Source organism: Rhamphochromis longiceps, linkage group LG5 (assembly GCF_057381845.1).
Source record: "Rhamphochromis longiceps isolate RC_006_pf linkage group LG5, R_longiceps_female_GT1.1, whole genome shotgun sequence".
In the NCBI taxonomy this organism is placed as follows: Eukaryota; Metazoa; Chordata; class Actinopteri; order Cichliformes; family Cichlidae; genus Rhamphochromis; species Rhamphochromis longiceps.
Genome location: NC_140561.1, coordinates 20,265,296 through 20,279,501, shown reverse-complemented (window position 1 = coordinate 20,279,501; position 14,206 = coordinate 20,265,296). Strand labels below are relative to the sequence as shown.

The following is a 14,206-nucleotide window of genomic DNA, read 5'->3' as shown; positions in this document are numbered from 1 at the left end:
CAGCAGAATACCACACAGAGGATCACTCCTGTCAACTAAGAACAGGAAACCGAGGGTTAAACTGAACTTTTGCTATCAAAATCTGGTGGTAAGCAGTAAAGCACAGATCCATGCTGCCTTGTATAAACAGTTTAGTCTGCTGTTGATGGTGTGAGGGTGTAGAGGATATTTTCTTGGCACAGATTGGGTCCCTAAATACCAACACAGAATTGTTTAAATGCCACAGCCTATCCGAGTACTCTTGCAGACCATGTTCAACCCTTTATCACCACATCGAACTGGTATTTTGATGACTGCCTCCAGCAGGATAATGCACAACGTTACAAAGCTCAAATTATCTCAGACTGGTTTCTTGAGCATGACAATGAGTTCCCTGTACTCACATGGCCTCCACAATCACCAGCTCTCAATCTAATAGACCAGACTCAGGATGTGGTGGAACGGCAGATTCTCATCATGGATGTGCAGCAGACAAATCTGCAGCAACTGTGTGACGCTGATGTGGACCAAAATCTCTGAGGAATGTTTCTAATAACTTGTTGAATCTTTGCCACAAATAATTAAAGCTGTTTTGAAAGAAAGACAGGGCACAACCTGGCACGAGCAACATGAAGCTAAAAATAAGACTTACCTGCATGTTCCTTCATGTTCATGGCCCTCAGTACCTCTCTGATCTCCTTCAGCTCTACACCCCCAGCCCCACCTGAGAAATCTTCCTCCTGTGTTGACATGTGGTTGCTGTACATTCCTCTCTCCAAGTTTCAGACGCTCAGGGATAGAGCCTTCAGCTTCCAGGCTCCGACACTCTCAGACAACTTCAGTCATTAAATTCAAAACCTGGTTTTAGACGCAGGCTTTTAGTCTCAAATATAAACCATGCTTGCTATTATTTGACAGTTTTTGCCTCTCATCTATCATGTTCATTTGCTTCAGTAGCATAAAAGATGTGCTTATAAATTAAGTTCTGTAATCTGTAATCAAAAGACTGTAATCTATTGTAAGTCAGCGTCTTCATCCTTTGAACCAACATCACAACATTGAACACAAGATTTCGTTTTTTTTCCCCACACACATTTTTTATAACATTTGAAATGAATGTAAAAACTCTCATAATGCTCAAACAACTCATATTTTTTTGTTTTGGGTGTGGGGGTGGGTGGGTGAAGCAGGCAGCAAATGATTTCTGTGTCCACACAATAAACATCACTGTTAAAAAAAATTCTACATCTGTCAACACTTACAAATTAAAATGTGAGACAAATTCTTCAGTACACAACTACATACAAACCAAGCAGCAGGAACACTGCTGTTAGTTTCTTCCATCAACAGAACGAACGTCACATTTTGGTGAAAAATAGAAATGAATTAAAAGTCACAAACAGATGCCGGTGTAGCTCAGAGCAGATCAGGTTCGATTCCGATGTGCTGCTTTCTGACCCGACACCCCCCTGCTTACTTGACTCTCTTCACTGTTCTATCTAATAAAAGGCAAACAAATTGTTAATAAATTAATAAATAAAATAGTTACAAATAAGTCGATATTTCTCTTGGGGATTAAAAAAAACAGTTGATAAATCTCTGGCACCTTATTGCTAACAAAACAAAGTTAAAAAACTTGCTTAGGAAACAAATACAGTGATACAAGGGTGCCATCTAAAGACCATGGTATAAAAGAACAGCATCACCACTTGAGTCTCTGACATGCAGGAGTGCTCCAAAGAGGAGTTTCAGTATAAAAACTGTATTCTTGCTTCATCCCCCCCCCTTCTCCATCCTCTTTTCATAATGATGTGAGTATTTTACAAGTACTTTAGTTCAACCAATGTTTCTTTTGGCCACATGTAAAGATCCGGTGGTGAGCACTCAAACGCCTCGTTTTCCTCAGATGCTTGTTGGGGAAACAGACAAACAGCAGAAGACGACGATTACAGCTGCTCCCGCAACCAGGTAACACCTGATGAACTGAGACCAAAAGGTTCTCCTCCTCAGATCTTACTTATCTCTCCATGGGTGACACAAAAGGATTCTGGGTAATGGGCAGTAAAACCATAATGCACACACAGATTAAAGCACCCAAGAGCTAGCAGCATCCAGACCTTTGGCACGGCCAGTCAGTACCAGAACCCGACAAATGAAAAGACTTGGAACACGTTCTTCATGTGGCATTGGCAAGGAGGTCACACTGGAGCTCTGAGTCTGCAGCTCTGTCACTTAACTGATAGGGTTTATTGTCACTGACAGAAAGACCTTGTTCCAAGCTCAATTCTATATTCGGCTAGTGCAAATCGAAGGAGAATGCATGCACATCTACCCAAAACAGCATGACAATGAAGTTACACTGGCTGCTACCTGTTCGGTTCTCCCAAAGCCTGGTCTTTGTGCAGGGTATGAGCAAGATTCCTTTATGACTCGAGATGTTACTGGGCACTGCAGCTCATTTTCTCCTGTCTTCACACCAAAAAGGAAGCCTAAATTTTTCTGTTGGGCTTCTAGATGCTAGAGGACTTTTTAGCTCACTGCAGAGCTGTGCACTGACAGATAAAACATGCTAAAACTGCTCTAAAGGCTGAAGCTGGAAAAATAATTTCAAGGTTCTCAAGAGAAGGCAAACCAAAATTTTATCTGACAGGGCGTGGGGGAGGAGAACTTCTTTGGCAACTCGGGGAGAGCGGAGGAACCTTCGAGAAAAAGAGGAGAGGGGAAGCTAATTATGAGTCAAGCACTGAAACCGATTCTTGAAGTACAGGAGGCCGTTTTTGGTGTGCGTGGCATCAGAGGAGGCTGATGGGTAACGGAACTTGGCGTAGGTCTTGTCGCTCTCTGACTGGCTTACCCAGGGTAGTTTGATTTTGGTCGCGTGATTGACAATGACATCATCGCAAGAGCCCACATGGAGAGAGCCGAGGCCATCGATGAAAAACTCTAGAAAAAAAAGGGAGAGGGGTAAACATCCCTCAGTGGGTCAGGAACACTTTTAATTGATGAAATATTTCAGGTATGAAAGTGAGGAGAAGGTGGCGTGAGCTAAATGTTCCATTTAAATCAGATTTCATTCAGTTTAATGTAGGTAAATTAAAGCCGAGCTGCGACTCCTCCATGGTGGTGTGTGCTGATAAGAAAATGTCACAGCATAATTTGCTAGCAAAAATTATCTTGCACACGTTATCGTCTCAGTAAGTAAAATAAGATATGAATCTTTTTTCTTAAATTGCTAAGATATTGTTGCTATCAATACCTTAATCTGAGATATTCATCTCTCTTTTATTCTTAAATGATTAAGGAAACATTAAATTAACTTGATATGGCACACAAATTGACTCAGTGCTGCAGGAGGATAGAAAAACAATGAATATGAATATACGATAAAGTGCAAAAGTCTTGAGTTACACCTCATTTCTATATATTTTTCTAGAACAAATGGGAAATAGGTGATCAAAAACAGTGTTTGTACAATTCTAACAAGCTTGAAAGTAAATATTTGGTTTTACCACCTTTCTCCTTAAACACAGCCTGAGCTTTAGCTTTCCTATAATTTCTTGAAGCAGCCTTCAGGAATAGTTCTTCAGGCTTCTCAAAGGACATTCAAAGCTGAGTGTTTGCTGCCTTTTGTTCTGTTTTCTGATCCCACACTGCTTCAACAATGTTGAGGCCTGGGTTCTGGACACTCAAAGAAAGAAAAACTTTCAAAGAGCTTCTGAATGCCTGAAGAAATATTTCCCAAGACAATTACAAAAAAAAGAATGGTGGCTCAAGACTTGTGTATAAATGCGTAAATAATAATAATGATAACATTTTTTTTTCTTTTCAATTTTGGCATATTTTTGCATCCGGCAGTCAAAACACTGAATAAATAACAGATGGCATGATGCTAAATTTGCTCCTTTGATAAGAAAGGAAGCCCTGTACTCACCCAGATGAGCGACCCTGGTGAGGCGTGGGTCAAAGCCGACCTGCTGGACTTTGTCTGTGCGAGCTAAAAAGAAGTTGATGACCCCATCAGTCACAACGCAGTTGGGGAAGCCTTCAATGACGTGATGAAATCCTCTCCTCATGTGTAAACAGTCACCATCTTCCTCTCCTGGCTCAATGGAGATGGTTTGACGGTAGGTGGCGGTGTACCCCGTGGCCTCCCGCACGGCACCACCCACCTAGTTCACACACATAGATACACTGTCTCTACAAGAGCCCCAAAACTTTAATATTAACTGAGAAAAAGAAAAAAAATATTCTTCTGCTACTCACTAGATCCAGAGTGGTCCTTTCTAAAACATCTACAAGCTTCTCCAGCTTGGTGTTGGCTGTGAAGATGAAGTCATCATCCACCCACAGTACGTACTTCGTGGTCACCTGGGACACGGCCAGGTTTCGGCCGGCAAACCAACCCTAAGAGACGCAACGCTGAGGTTTAGATTGAGATCGCATCACCAGTGACAGCAGGGAGAAGACTTCAGTGTGTCCTTACCTTTCCAAAGGGCATGATGTAATGTTCGATGTAAGGCCCAGAGATGGTTTGGGGATTTTCACTGTCATCAGCTATAACTATGGTAACAGTAGGGTAGTATCTTCTGATGCTGTCGATAAGATCTCTAAGCTTATCGTAACGCAGGAACGTTTTTGTGGCTATTGTCACGAGGGCGCTGATGTTGTACTCTGCAGAGAGTTGATGGAGGAAAACTGACTTTAGAAAGTGCTGTTTGACTCAGAAAGGACGTCTGACTTTAGTTACAAACACCGTCAACATGCCGGTGCTGTACCTCCTTTGGATCCAGTGTTGTACAGTTTAGGTGTTGTTCCGTGTCGGATCTTGATGCTGAAGAAAGCTTGATGTCCCTCTGTCTCAAGCTGCACTAAAAGACCCCCGACACAAAAAAAACACGAGTATCATTAAGATAAAACTATGAATGCCTCACTCTCATCTGGTTCTCGTAAAGCATGTAGACATAACAATGTCATGTCTTTGTACAAAACCAATTTTTCAGACCCTCAGGTTAAAATGCTAAACTCTACAGCATTTTATAGACAATTCCAGTAAAAAAAACAACACAAAAAAACAAAACACAAAGCACTTTTAGCTCCTACGGCTAATTTACCTTTCATAAAAACTCTACAGGGTTGGGATGACAAGTAAAGACAGATGTTATTAACAGATATTAACCCCCAGGCCGAGTCGTTCGGTACTGGGACGCGAGAGTTGAAGCTCAGGTGTGAAATTTATGGTTTTCAGCATTTTTATTGTCAACTCGGTTTCCCTGGGTCTTTGTAGTTGTGTGTCTTATTTTGAAAGAAATATTTAAATGTTACCATAGTGACCAGAGAGCATTAAGGGGCAGAGAGGAGGATGTCACTCGCAATGTTGTTGGCACATTTTCAGGAGGAAAATGCTAATAAAGTTACACAATTACAAAGTGAATTCGCATTTATTATCATATTTACAAATTACCACGGTTTTTGTCTTGGTCATATCATTTTATTTTGTTGTATTTATCCGCGACACCTTAAAGGCCAGTTCGTGAAAATATTGTTTGACACTGGAGGTTGGGGATCACTGTATTAAAGCATATCCAGTGTTTAAACGGCCAGTTTAAGGAAAATATTAGTTCAGTTTAAATTTGATGGAAGCAACATGTCCCCAATTGAGACAGGAAATGCTGGAAAAGTAAGTGTTACTAAAAATAGAAAAGAAATAGCTAGAGGACCATTTAAGGAAAAAAGAAGCATCTTAAAAAGTTTTCTCAGAAGTAAAGAAGGGGAGAGGTTCACCAATCTGCATAAAACAGTGTCTACCGATTGTGAAAGAATTGTGTTCCTCACTGTAAAACTGTGAAGACTTTAAATATCTCGTCATCTGCAGTAAAAAAATATCATCGAAAGATTCAGAGAACCTTGATAAATCTCTTTTTGCAAGGGACAAGACAAGGCAATGTCTTGTTTCTGTTGGTTGAAATGGCAAAAAGTTGTTAAAAGAGCTTTAAAGACAGTTTTTCACTGTGGGTTTTACTTTTTCTTGTGAGACAGGAACACGGGGTTTGATGCACCAGTCCAGCTATGGTCATGTTCAAGTGTTCAGATACATTGTCATCCTCAGCGGAAAGATTGTGAAAGCCTTTCCTACTTGTGGTTAGGCAAATTCGATTTAATGTCCTACATCACTCAGATGCGCGTGCATTAAAGACAGACATGATTCTGTCATGAAGACAAAATGCTGATCTGCCTTTTTGTAAAAGGTCCATACTCTCATTATAAAGACTCAATGTATTTTCTAAGTTTTGCTGTGAATAAAATCGATTGCACTCAGTTTTTATTTACATTTTAAAAAGTGCCCCAGCTGTTTTGAAACTGGGTTATACTATACAGGCAGAAAGTCAAAAGACAAGGGCAAACATGCCTTCAGCCATTCAGGTTTTGTGCATGCTTACTATTGTTAATTTTGTGCGAAACAAAGAGGCTCTGATATCAGACTGAATCCTGCTTGGTTGCCCAATTCTAGCTCAAGAGAAACAGCTCTGCAAATAATTTTCTCTGCCAGGAATACCATACAAGAGCAGGTGTGAGGCCACTGAAAAGGGAAAAAAAAGCAAGGTACACAGAGTAGCTTAGTATAAAGGCTGGAGACACTCGGGAAGGTTAGCCACGTCTGATAATGCGATGATGGCAAACAAACAAAACAATCCTGGTGTTGTACAGACAGTGCTGGGGAGTAACGGAATACATGTACCGCCGTTGCATATTTAAAATACAAAATATGAGTAACTGTATTCTATTACAGTTACTTTGTTGAAAAAAATGGATTACACTGCGGTATTTTCCTGTTTCATATGTTAGGCTATGCCCTCTCTATATTTGGTAATTCCACGCCGGTGAAAACCCAAACAAAACGCGCATGAAGAGGCTCTAATGCCTGTGTCTCAATCTCGCGGCCCTACTTGCGGGCCGCATAATGACGTGAAGAAATATTTTTTTGAATTTTTATTCCAAAAATGATTTAATATCAAGGCAATAGGCAGAGTGTTACAGGCATAGCCCTAAAGAATGTAGCCTCATGGACAGTATAGTCCGTGCAGCAGGGAGAATGGACTGCTGTACCCGTTATGTGTCTGTGAGCACGAGGGAGGGAGAAAAAGGAGAGTCTAAAAGTATGAGTTGCCACCTACCAGAAACGGGAGATGGAAGCATGCATGTCAGTCACCTCCTGCTGTACCTTCGTATATACTGTATATGCATGATCAAAGTATCAGAGTTTTCATCTAATGACCGAGAGTGAAAAAAAATCCACATATTGCTTTAAATTTAAACACAGATTCAAATTAGGGTGTGAGATGATTCTTTTTCTGTATCTTTACTTTCTCCTTTGTGGAATTTGCTGAAAAATACAGAAGAACAAAGTCCAGAGCTGATAAGACGGTGGATTGTTTCCGAGGGCTCACCTGTGTCTGCCGTGCTGGGATGAAACAGCGTGTTCGTGTAGGTGACGAACTGCAGCTGTCGGTTCATGTTCGGCAGCAGGCGGCTGGAAAGAGTCATGTGCATCTCGCCATCACCTTTGATTTTCACCTCGTCTACCTCCGCGGCCACATTTAGAGTTCCCAGCGTGGCAGTGATGTTTATCTGCATATGATGGAAAGAATAGCGGTCAAGGTCAGAGGACTGCAGGCATCTAAAATATTTAAAGACAGACACTTTTGAGCACTCACTGAGTAATTATCTCTGGGAAGGTCATGTAAGGCCAAGCCTGGAAAAGGAGAAACAAACACTGATTGATTTTCAGTCCATTTCCTGTATGCACCAGCTGGATAAATAAGGCCTTTCAGAGGGGTGACCTTACAATATATGTAGGTACAAAGAATATCCAGTATATAAACCACCTCTAGTTCAGGTTAATTTTTAATGTTTAGGGGCCAGTTTAACTACTTTCAAATGATAAAACCATGAGACTTTCAAAAATATCTGAGTTGCTCACTCGCTGAAGTCGTACCTGGGATGATGCTTGTTTTCAGGGGTCGTACTTCCACCCCCTGTGTTGGATACTGCAAGGGGCTGTTAGCCTCAGCAATAATGAGTAGATCTGCAGGGGTCTTTGACCTGAAATGAGATTTTTTTTTCCATCAACAAGCACAGCAAGCAGAAAGCAGGAAGCTCTTCGCAAATAACAGTCACAATTACTATTATCCGCGGATATCATTATTAAAATGACCTCACGTTTCTTACTGGAGAGCAAAGCTTTTGATAAAAACAAGTTTTGTCGTATTAGGAATTAATTTCAGTACTTCTGAAAAGTTTAAATTTTTCTGGAAAGGTGGCTAATTTTGTGTTACTTTTTAATTGCCTTCATCATTTCAAATGTTAATAACTAGAGTCAGTATTCAGTGGATTTTGTCTCACTGGCTCTCTCAGCCAGAGTTTATTCAATAAAGAAACTGAAAATTTAGTCTGAGTGATTCATAATAATGGCGTCGGGATTTGGATTGTGACAGCGTCTGTGTTGCATGTAGAAGCCGCGTCGATGTTCACTATGATGCCTCTGTGTTTCTAAATGGAGGGACAGTAACTGTGTGTGTGTATGTAAGCGTGTAAAAACTGCAGATAGTAAGATTAAAAGCAACAGTATTTTATCTATACTTGCCATTGTACAAAATTCATCTCATGTAAACAATAACGTGACGCACAGCTTGACGTCAAAAAAAGGCGCTCACCTTTGACGTTGCGTGGCTAAATCTCTGTTTTCTTTGTACAGACGTAAACGCAAAACTTGAGTTTTTAAAAAACCTCTATTTTCAGTGATCCAAAACGCTTTTACGTGTGGACGAAAGGCCCGAACAAATAGAAAAAGCTGCATTTTCAAAAATACCCGTCTATGTAGCCTTACTAATGCACAACTCCTGCACGATCCACAGAGATGCGGGGAGGTTTTAAGGCTGCCAGTTGTGTACAGGAAGCAAGCAAAAAGCAAGGTCTGTGTTTATATATGTTCTAATGCATGTATATTCAAACCGCGTAGTAACAAACCACAAAGCGAAGCAGATCAGCAGATAGTGATGTGAGATCATGGATGATTTTCCATGTTAGAGATAGATAAGTCTAAAAAACAATTTCCTGTAGCGTGCACTGAGACAGATGGATTATTTCAAGTAACACATTTTGTTACATCATTATTTAATTTAAATAAAACAACACATCAGGCCACATAATAATATTTTAGCCACACAGATAAAAAAAATGTGAAACATCTCTTAAGTACTCCTTACCTCGTCTGAAAGCTGCTGTACTCTTTAGCCCGTCTCCTCTTCATCTCCTCCAGCTCTGAAGCCTCGAAGGCAGTGTGCAGCGGGTGAGCTGACACCCGCGGGAACAAGAGTTGTGCGAACGGTAGGTTTACCCCCCCACTTTCGCCCTCACATATGCATCCATTACGTGCCAGCAAACTGGACAGATTATAAGACACGTGTGATCAGATTTAAGCTCAGGTCCGTCCGCTTTGGTTCAAAATAGCATTACTTACCTCGCCACATTATCCCTTACATGGAAGGGAATATTGCTCAATCGATGGTCTGACTCAGGGACCCTCTCTTCCAGATGCCTCTCTACTATAAACGCTGGTCGCTGCCAAACATCCACTGTGGTATAACCCCGAGTGGGCCACGAATGGAGGAGAGCCAGTACTAGCACCACAGACACCAAGATGACTAGCAACACCGTCTTCCTCATGGACCGCATCCTGGAACCTGTCAGAGATTAGAATGCTGGATGACGCTCTGGTTTCTATAATTATACTCTGACGATATTTCCGAACAGGAATGCGATTTAAGTGACGGGAACAAAATCAACAGTCTCTGTTTTGTGTGACAACTTTGTGAGGTTTTGCTAAAGTTAAAAGGTTATGTCATCCCCCTGCACCACCCCTTCCACTTCAGCTCAACCCCAAAAACAGCCCACAGGAAGTTGTTTAATCGCAGTTGTTTAATTATAGTCTCAGAAGATTTTCTAAGTCGTCACCACAGCTACAGATCGATGGAAAATTATTCGCATTTTTGTGGTTGCACTCACAGTGGTGCCATTAAAAGAGATCTATATATCTGCTGAAAGGATCAGCATAATGAAATCATGAATGCCTTCCGATCCCTCATTCCCCTCCCATATTTTTTCTCCTCGATTCTTCTAGAAAATTCTTCTAGAAACTTGCCAGCACACAATTACTTCTTTCTCCTCCAGCTGTGAGAAACAAAAACTCCATTTCTGATTCTGCATGCACTTGGGTGTGGGCGAGATGGTATTCTTGTAAATGGATTGCTCATATTGTGGGAACGTAAATATTATACACAGCTACAAAGTAGGAATCCAGCCTTCTTGTTAAAGACATAAATGCTTACATCTAATGATGACGACTTTGTTTATGTCCAGAGTAGGAAAAGTCTAGTGTTAGAAATAATGTAGAAAACCTTTGAAGTGATGGAATCAAGACTCTGTCTCTTGTATGTGTGTGTGTGTGTGTGTGTGTGTGTGTGTGTGTGTGTGTGTGTGTGTGTGTGTAGGCTTGCTTACAATGACAAAATTCACTGCCACAAATGGAGGAGATAAGACATTAAATTAAACATTCTGTAACCATTTAGCAGACAGACTTTCATTTCTAGCAGTTTAAAAAGTATTTATAGGAATATATACCTCACTGCCTCTATCCAGTCATTGAAAGGAAAACCTCTGTTGACACCTGCATCTCCAGAAACCATGTAAACATTCGTGGAAATGAGCAAGCGCCTTCTCCATCTGGAAAGAACAAAAAAACAACTCAAAGAGTACAGACTGAAAAAGTGGATAACAACTAATAATAATATAACAGAATGTACTCTTAAGAAACCTGAAGTGCATATAAACTTATATTATCATGAGGTAAGTGACCATGTAGTGTCATTAAGTGACTGCATGGTACCACAGCTGCCGGGGGAAATTAGTTTTTGTCACGAAATCAATCAATGTAGAGCAGTGTCACAAACCACGGAGGCCCCAGGAAAGTGCAATCAAACGGTGAGTTTATTAACACCCAGGAGAAAACATCAGCATATGTCTTCTGACAAAAATACATGTTGAGAACACTTTTAAAGCAGTGAGGTATCCGCCCCCCCATGGCGTAAAAATAGGTTAAAGACGTCAGTTACAGTAAATGGTACATTTTAGATGGCTATAAACAGACATAGAACTTCTCATTCCTATAACATCTTCCAAACAAGGTAATAACTTCAAGCCTTCGAGGTCTCTGAGGGCTGGTTGTCGACTCCGGTCATCTGTTACCAAGTAGGCTAAAATGCAGTTGGAAGCTAAATGAGTTAAGGTCTCAGGCCTGACACATTCCTAGATTATATGTATTGTAAGCATGTCTGTGAAGGTTCTCAGTCATACAGGTCATCGTAGTCAAAGGAGCTTGCAAAGAAAAGCGTCTGGACTTCTTTAAGTTGCTTGAAGACGTTTCAACTCTCATCCAGGTTTCACAATGAACTCACCCGAAACTCTGGCTGATTGGGACCCACACCCAGTTTCACACCTTGGCTCAGGCGATTAGAGGATCATCAGGGGGTCCTTTTGTCCCTCTGTGGGGGGTCACTCCCACTAGGTTTATATCTGGGACTCTCCACCATTTGACCTTAGAACTGAAGAAGCTTCTCGGATGAGAGGTGAAACGTCTTCAAGCAACTTAAAGAAGTCCAGACGCTTTTCTTTGCAAGCTCCTTTGACTATTGTAAGCATGCATGCAATTATCCTTCTATGCTTTAGTCCTTTTCACAATAGATTGTGAAGACTCGCGCTTCATAAAGCTTAAGACCTTCTTGTAGACTAATGCAATAACTCTAAATGAGCACAAATATTATGCAATGTGTATGAAATACTCCTGGCTGTATCTGTAATAAAAGTTAACATAATGAAAGGATCCTTAAATTAACATCTTCAATAAACAACTTTAATGCAATATCAATACTGTGAGAAATATTATTAAATGGAATAATGCTGTAGAATGTTATTAATGCAATTATAATGATGCAGGTTATATGGCAGCAATAAAAGAATTTCTGTATCTCCACATTTTACAAAGGGCTGGAGGGGAAAAACTAAATCAATACAGGGGAAAGATTAATAGGATCAGAACTAGCAATGTTCCTCTAAATCAGCAGATGGCTTACAGATGGCTTTGGCCACTCACTGTCGTACCTTTCAGTCTAGTTCTTGAATAATCGGTAATCTGCTATACCTCAGAGTTTTCTTGCAGTTTTCATTATGTTAAAAAAAAAAAATACAATTTAGAATTGGTTCTTTGCCAAGTTATTAACTAAATGTGGACACCACACAGGTCATCCCCTGATTATGTTTGAATTGTTTATAGATCAGTGGCTTACAAAACAGCAATAACAAAAACATTCCTGTGAGATTGCTCAGGTACAAGGACCAGACTGAAACTAGGTCAATAAGCAGCCAACGACTTTGAAAGAAAAATGTTTAAGACCTTCAGGATGTCTACTTTTTAAATAATTACAAATCTGGCTTCCTGGAATCAAAATATAAAAAATGAGGGGTTGGTCTCGACTTTTTGCATAGTACTGTATTTCAACAGAGATTGTAAGGTAAGACAACATGACATGATGCATATCTGTGAAGATATGCCTGCAGTAATGCAAAACATTGCTTTGCATTACTGCAGGCCTCCCAGATTTGATCTCCCCGTCTGAATGATAATTAGCAGCGATAGTGGAACAGCCCTAAGACATAACAGATAATCTAAGCCAATCAGAACATAGCATAGCTGTGTGCTGCACGCTGTTGTCATTAACCTAAAAACGAGCCTATGGTAGGGAGTGCCGCGGTGAACATGCTATGGGCATGCATATAGTCCGTGGGTTCCTACCAAAGATTTGCTCGCATGTTTCGGACTATTTGGGATAATTAGCACAAAATTAGCACACCTTCCTTCGTACTGTGAAACATGAGGAAAATATGGAAAAAAATAATGCGAATGTGTGTACACAAATCCGAGGTAGCGAATATAAATACCCGGCTAAACACAGGCCTATTAGCCCTCCTTATTCTGAGTGAGAGCGCAAGAAAACCCATGCATCCGAAATTATCTTTAAACAGCACTTCTAATATGCTGAAAAACATCTCCAGAATAAAGACATACTGTGCATTTAGTTATTTTACCACCATGTTAATGTCAAAAATTTAAAAAAAAATCTCACGCCTATCCCCTCTTTGTCTATCAAAGAAGCTGTCAAACGTTCAGTCAGAGCTGAAAAACAACAACCCCAGAAAAAAATCCCCTGCCGAAGACGGGGACACAGCAGCACCCCACTGTAGAAAAAATCAAATAACCCCAAAGCTCACCTCAGTTAAGACGCACACACTACAGACTCTTTCACCTCCCTGCTGCACGGAGCTCGCCCCTCTCTCACGAATCTGTTCCTCGGAGGTCTTGAAAACGATTATGCGGGGGGAAGAGGCGCAGAGAGGAGCTGCCGCGCATCGCAGCACTGCAGGCTGTTGGACGGATGCTCCCCCTGCAGCAACAGCGGCTGCAGCGCAGCGGTGAGCGCACCGATATCGCCGCTACACCAGACTCATCAGCGGTCAGTCAGCTGAGCACGCACACACACAGACATAGAGGAGAGGATAACACTGAACTGACTGCACGATTTCTCAAAAAAAAAAAAAAAAAAAGGAGAATTATGATCAAACAATAAGATTTATGTCTACATACATGTTTAGATTGGTGTGTGTGTGGGCGTCTGTGCACACAGTCGATAAATATGTGTACTGCTTTTTCAGCTTTTATAGTATCTCACCCTCTGTACTTCCCCTCCTCTCTGGTATTCTGTTAAGGAATGCTTTTTTTCTTCAAGGAACTCTTGATTTTTTCCTCACCAGATATTTAAACCCAGTAGTTTGACTGCACTTTTCGCTCAGCTCGGTGTGTACTTTTTGGGTATCATATGAATCGTTTTATTGTTTTGTCATTATTTTACCTAATTGTTATTGTAAACCTTTAAAATCAGTTACTTGGAACTGCTTTGCATCAAAACAAAATGAAACAAACGAAGACACCCCCCACCAAACATTTTACCATGCGACAGCCCGCCTTGTCTTCGTGCTTATGTGTGAGCCTATTTCATCGCAAGACAGGCGGTGACAGCGGAGATGTGCTGTTATTCATTAGCGTGCTAAATATAGCACA

At 40.8% G+C, this 14,206-nt stretch overlaps 1 protein-coding gene across 2 annotated transcripts; it reads right to left on the bottom strand.

Annotated features, from left to right (window-relative positions):
* Positions 1–1,046: 1,046 nt before the first annotated feature.
* b4galnt1b (beta-1,4-N-acetyl-galactosaminyl transferase 1b) lies at positions 1,047–13,595 on the bottom strand. 2 transcript variants are annotated; one of them, XM_085406474.1, is made up of 13 exons: positions 13,360–13,595; positions 10,657–10,758; positions 9,497–9,719; positions 9,243–9,419; positions 7,973–8,079; positions 7,692–7,729; positions 7,425–7,605; positions 4,755–4,847; positions 4,463–4,650; positions 4,243–4,383; positions 3,911–4,148; positions 2,834–2,922; positions 1,047–2,678 (listed from the first exon to the last, which is right to left on the bottom strand). In XM_085406474.1, the coding sequence occupies exons 3-13, from the start codon at positions 9,709–9,711 to the stop codon at positions 2,619–2,621; spliced, it is 1,527 nt and encodes a 508-aa protein (XP_085262600.1). In that variant the 5' UTR covers positions 9,712–9,719; positions 10,657–10,758; positions 13,360–13,595; the 3' UTR covers positions 1,047–2,618. The 2 variants fall into 2 exon arrangements, with proteins under 2 accessions (XP_085262600.1, XP_085262599.1); XM_085406473.1 differs by having other exon boundaries at positions 1,048–2,922; positions 13,360–13,587.
* Between the last annotated feature and the right edge of the window lie 611 nt (positions 13,596–14,206).